Source organism: Pundamilia nyererei, unplaced genomic scaffold (assembly GCF_000239375.1).
Source record: "Pundamilia nyererei isolate P.nyererei 1_Seehausen unplaced genomic scaffold, PunNye1.0 scaffold00038, whole genome shotgun sequence".
Taxonomy (NCBI): domain Eukaryota; kingdom Metazoa; phylum Chordata; class Actinopteri; order Cichliformes; family Cichlidae; genus Pundamilia; species Pundamilia nyererei.
Window position 1 is genome coordinate 87,340 of NW_005187439.1, and position 6,094 is coordinate 93,433.

The following is a 6,094-nucleotide window of genomic DNA, read 5'->3' on the forward strand; positions in this document are numbered from 1 at the left end:
CTAACGAGCGTTTACGCTGACTGCCAGCCCCAAGTCTGAAACTCGTGGGTCAGTTTTTAACGAAAACAGAAGAAGAGAATCTGAAGTTAGAGTCAACATCCACAGCGTCCACGCTTGGTGTGCACGGTCTGTGCACGGTCTGTGCAAACATTTGGCTCTGTGTTGTGTTTCAAGAAGCAGGGAGGTGAGTCCGCTGCTCCCTGTTCACATCTACTGGAGGTTTTGGCTACTATACGGAAAACCTGGGATGTTTGACCAAACTACAGAATCTAAACTGGAGGCAGCATTCCCACTTATGGTGTCAGGATCACAGAGGTGCTACCTCCCCCTGCTCCTCTGGGGGACACTGATGTGGAGCTCTCACCCGTCTCTGAGGGTGATGGAGGACCGCCCTCTGAGGAAGCTCTTTCCCGCTGCTTGTATCCTCGGCCCTGTTCTTTCGCTCGCTGCTCTCGGGTGAAGATGGAAACAGAGGCTGTGCCGCGTGTCGTGTCCTCCAGTCTTTCACACACTGTCTTTGTCATGCAAGAGAAAATTTGCACGCGTGTCAATCATCTCTCATCACCGTCTAGCAGCTCGTGCAATCAACCAGCACCTGGAATAATAAACATTTCACTGCTGAAAGGAAGGTTCTCCAGGGAATCCTCCGGACAGCAGCAAAGCTTCGTCTCTGTCACTGCGTTTATACTTTTACTCTGAGATTTCATAGGAACCGTTTTTATCTGAACCGTCCGACGTGTCACAGACGTGTCACAGACGTGTCACAGACGTGTTAGACGTCACGTGTGTCAGTCAGGTGGGTGTGAGCGGCAGACACACAGTCGTTTTGTTTGACTTTTATGACACAATTTGATCGTTTCTAGCTTACTGCTAGTTTAATCTGCTGCTTTGTTATTAACATATTGGCTGTTGGTCACCTCCAGTCCGGCGAGACGGCGCTACACGTGGCTGCTCGCTATGGCAACGTGGATGTGGTGAGCTACCTGTGCAGCATCCGAGCCAACCCGGACCTGACGGACAGGGTGAGCGAGTGCAGCGACAGCATCGGAATAAGAACCGAGGGGTTGTTCGAGGGCCGCGGGGTTTTATCTTTACGTTCCACGTTTCTGTCTGCAGGAGCAGGAGACGCCGCTGCACTGCGCCGCCTGGCACGGCTACTCTCCGGTAGCCCGAGCTCTGTGCCAGGCGGGCTGCCACGTGGACGCCAAGAACCGCGAGGGGGAGAGCCCGCTGCTGACGGCCTCTGCCCGCGGCTTCGTGGACATCGTGGAGTGCCTGGTGGAGCACGGAGCCGAGCTGGAAACCACCGACAAGGTGCCCAGAGCTCAGCCTGATTTATTTTGGCACATTTTACTTTTACTTACTGTTGACTAACAGGTCTCACAGCACACAGGTCTCACCACCTGTGCAGATCACAGACACTGACCGTCTGTGTTTGTGTCTCCAGGAAGGACACACAGCTCTCCACCTGGCTGTGCGTCGCTGTCAGGTGGAGGTGGTCCGCTGCCTCCTCAGACACCGCTGCCAAGTGGATCAGCAGGACCGCCACGGAAACACGCCGCTCCACATCGCCTGCAAGGATGGAAACCTGCCCGTCGTCATGGCGATCTGCAATGCTAAGGCCAGCCTCGACCTCCCCAACAAGGTGAGTGCAAGCACTTCCCCCCAGACGGCCTGGATACGCTCCCTGAGGCGTTCCCAGGCCGCGCTGAGAGGACTGGTGGTTTCACATCAAGTTTTCAGGCACAGCTGTTCTCCTGAGAGCGAAGGTGGAGGTGAAGGACCTCCTCCTAACTCTGCGCTCCGCCCCCTCCCTCACATTCAGACACTGATGTTAGCGTGTGGGGTTTTTATTTTTCGTCCCGATGCCGTTAACATGAATACGCTTTCTGTTTTTACTCTCCTCTTACATAATCTTCAAGCACATCTACTTCAGCGCCAGCTCAGCGATGCCGGTGTTATGTGATGTGTTACAGCACCTTGATGAGTCAGGCCGAACGTGTCTCTGTCTTATAAAACACGCTCTGCGTGACCAACCTGAGTGATTGAGCTAGCAGCCTCGGCGCTGCAGCCTTCACCCTGCGGATCGTGCTGCAGAGCGTTTTGCATTACTGTCACAGGAGTCTTAGAAGCACAAGAAGAGCAGAAGTAAACGACAGCTAACCGAACCACACTCAGCTTGACGCTCTGCAGGAAGTGAGATCCATGAAGTAATCTTCCTCACGAAGAAGACTCCTTTAAATCGAACCCCATCAGCTCAGCTGTGAGTCAGACCTGCTCCACATTGACCACAGTTTCAGATGATGAGGTGTCTGTGCCAGTAATCCCTGCTCTCACAGACTAATACGGTCGCCTCACTTGTGTGAGCACAGAGCTCCGCCCACCTGCTGTTCGGTTTGTGAGGAACGGCCAATGAGAGGAGGTAAAGGAGTTAGAATAGTTTGACCTGAGAGCTGCTGCAGAGCAAATGTAGCTGAAGAAAAATAATTAAATGAGTGTTTTAGGTCGTTGTTTAGCAGCTGAGCTAAATGAGGCCTAATCGCAGGTGGAGCATTGATAAAAACACAGGAAGTAGAATATGACGCAGTGCAGGGTTTAGAGGTACGGGCTGTTTTCTGCTGACATATTTTAAAATCGTCTTTCCTCTGATATCTGCTGCCCTCCTCACACACCTCTGAAGCTCCCACCCTCTCGCCTCCCGCATGTTTCTGTCTGCGCTGCTTCTACTTTCTATTTTGACACCATACATTTAAATAGATTCTGCGACGGGGAAGCTTTTCTCGGCTTTTTCTGCAGAAACGTGTTTTCAGCGTCGCACAGGGAGGCGATGTGCATCGGGAGCAGACGGCGCTGCCAGAGACGTCGTGGTTCATTATTCTCAGCTGGAGCTCGTTTCTTTTAAGCTCGTGTGAAGCAGCGAATCACAGGCTGCTGACTCTGGGTCGGGCTTTGCTGTCAGCTGCAGACACCGAGCAGAGAAATAAGAGGGTGGGATTGAAACCGTCTCCAGCTCAGTTTGCAGCATCACAAAAACAGGGTGGATGTTCTTCCAAACTGCTGCAGAGGAGAATGAAACGCCTCCGTCACTGAGCTCTGATTAAATCCCAAAGCTTTTACTGTAAGACATCAACATCGAACTGCTCTGGATTTATGAGATATTGTGGTATGAAATTGATGGCAATTATATGGTGTTTCCAGTAATTAGCGTTGTTTTCAGGGCACTGTGTTCCTGCTCTAATCAGCAGTTTTATTCTTCAGGCCGAGCGACCGCAGCGGGAACAGCGAGCAGCCGATCAGCCCGCCGAAGCACGACCGTGCGCTTAATTAGGCCGAGTTAGCGCGAGGCAAGAGGGGGACGCCGTTCAGTGTTTGTTTAGAAAATGTGATAAATGTTGATTTCAGTGTTTGTGTCACTCTTTTTCCTCCACATTTGTGTTACAGTGACGGCAGCTTAAAGAGGGCCACGTTTTATTTTTGCCAGCTTTCTTCTGATTGGCTGCTCCTCATTAACAGGAAGTGGGTGGGGCTTCTCATAGAGAGATGTGCACCTGAGAAAACCATCAGATATCTGCTCTGTATGACATCACACAGAGATTATTTATTGATTTATTGAAAAGAACTGAACGTGAGCTTCTTAAAAAGCTTCTGCCTCAACATTTAAACTGAGCACGCTCAGAAGGTTTTGGCGTTTTCAGGAATCCTTATTGGAGCATTTCTGCTCAGCAGCCTCAGTTATTAAGACTAACCTGTAAGTGTCAAAGCGAACATGAATGATTGTGTGCGTGACTTTCACCGTGTCCGGCGCTGTGTGTGCTGAAAGCTGCTTCCCCTCTCCTCTGTGCATCACAGTCCGGCAGAACTCCGCTCCACCTGGCGGCGAACAACGGGAGCCTCGAGGTCGTCCGCCATCTCTGCCTGGCCGGAGCGAACATCGACGCCGTCACCAACGTAAGGCACCTCTCTGTTTTACCGCTCGGGCGGGTGCAGCTCGTCATCATCGTGATGAGACTCTGACAAACCCAGTGCAGCCCTTTGGTCTGTAGGATGTGTTCACACGTGACGCTGCTGCGATCTGTGACTGGAGTATGGTGGGGGCGTGGTCCACGCCGACACGCCTCATATAGTATGTAAATTGAAACGTCGCTCCCGTGCTTGTTCAGATATCGTTTGCGTGGCGATTGTTCATTTTCTGCTGGGGCTGCAGACGAAGGCGCTGCTCATGAATCCTCAGTAAAACTGGGAAATTCTTCTGGCATCGTTCCCTTACCTCCGCCCTCGTCTCCGCCCGGCTCAGCTGCACCACCTGTTTGTTTTTAATAATCTCGTCCTCTCAGAGGTTTTCAAGGCGAAACCTTCTCCTTGTTTCTTCTTTCTTCATGTTACTGACGTTCTCTCGACCTCTTGAACCCTGATGAGCTTCCTTGCAGTGTCCCATCCACTTCCCTCACAGTCTCTCGCTTTGAGCTCTTAAACTCTTATTAGCATATTTAAATCCCAGCCGGCAGTTTGAGAGCTGCACCATTAAATCAAATGAAAAGTCTGCTGAGGATTTTAAACATTAGTTATTAACATGTTTGGGGGCTTTAAAATTTCTCTTTGAAAGTCCAAGAAGTAAAAAACTGTGAGCACAACTTCAAGAATGTTTCATTTCTAAAGACGTTTCCTGTAGTTTACGTCTGTGGGGTCGTTACGAGCGCTTAGCTTTGTTCAGGAGATTGTGCAGCAAGACTCCTGTTTGTCACTGTGTTTGCTGCACAAGGCAGAAGAAAGCGAGCAGGAGAAACGGCCTCGTTGTTGTGCAGATGAGATATTTAAGACGAGTGAATCCAAGCGTGGATTTGGTGACTGCACAGAGACGTTTGTGCCGAGTCTGCGGCAGGTGAGGCGTTAAAGGCTTCAGCAGCCGCGGGCTGAGAGCTTTTATCCAAGCACTCGGGATCAAACGGTTCCACATTCAGCCCTGAGTGGGTTTGACTTCACGGATAAGTGGGAGTTCATGTCCAATCGTTTTAGATCCGAAAGGATTTTTATTTCTCGTTCAAAGCTCAGCGCTCTGAGCTGATGCTTCTCCACGCCGAAGGCCAGGAGATGACTTCGTCCGAGCCGCGTCCAGGATCCAAGTGGTTTTATGAAGAACTGTTATCGGGATTTTATAAATCAAACGTAATTGAAAGAGTTATGTCACGAGCTAAAATTTCATTTATGTGAATGTTAATGTTGATCGTTTGAAGTGTCTAACAAACAAAAACACTCGTGTCAAATGTTCGGTACAAGAACTGGACTCACAGTGAGCGAAGAAGCAGCCAAAGACCGAAAGAGACCTTCAGCACGTCAGGGTCGGCGCGTCAGCCTCCATCACGGGCGCCTCCCTGCTTCTCCTGCCAGAGCTCACAACATGACCTCAGTTGTTATTGTGCAGATGTTTTCAGCCTGTTCAGATGTGATTTCCAGATGTTTCCAGCGTTCTCGCCGATATCAGAAGTAACGTGTTTTTGTCCGTCATTGAAACTCGTCTCAGAGCCTCAAATCTAATTCTGCTCGATCCTGATGCATTATGTTCTTTCTTTCATGAATTCCATTGAATTGATCTGGTTCCAGCAGCAGACGATCCGCGCTGAGCTTTTTCCCGGGATGTTAATACTGTATGGCAGCTGATGTGCTGTGCATGTTTCATGTGGAGCGCACACTGGGATGTATAATTCAGTGTCAGGGAGGACAACGGTGCCTCTGTGATCTCTGCCTGGTTTTTCTGTGGAGGCTGAAATATTCTTCCAAATCATTCCAGCCTCTGCGATTTCACCGTTACTCGTCGTTCCCGAGCTTCCGTTTCAGCAGATATTTAGTCTGGGCTGGAAATACTGTGGATGATCTAATATTCCTCACATAACGCCAGCATTCATCTGTCACTGCCAGGCATCAGTAGTAGTAATCGTGACACTCAGCCATCTGTGTGAGGCGAGCACCGCGAGAGCGTCCACGCGTCTAAATGCTCAGACCTCATTTACCCAATCCAGTCGGCTCGGGAGGTCGACGATGTCGAAGTCCGATCGTCACAGATGAGCTGTTTGGGAGGAGGCGGCGGCGCTCTGTGGGC

General features: G+C 50.4%; 1 protein-coding gene across 1 annotated transcript in view; it reads left to right on the plus strand.

The window, feature by feature from the left end:
- Positions 1 to 6,094, plus strand: part of dapk1 (death-associated protein kinase 1) — a 42,418-nt gene that overhangs the window by 27,843 nt on the left and 8,481 nt on the right. The window contains exons 13-16 of the mRNA XM_013910189.1: positions 924 to 1,022; positions 1,117 to 1,314; positions 1,448 to 1,645; positions 3,850 to 4,003. Of these exons, the coding sequence (XP_013765643.1) occupies positions 924 to 1,022; positions 1,117 to 1,314; positions 1,448 to 1,645; positions 3,850 to 4,003 (649 nt within the window). The remainder of the gene's footprint in view (positions 1 to 923; positions 1,023 to 1,116; positions 1,315 to 1,447; positions 1,646 to 3,849; positions 4,004 to 6,094) is intronic.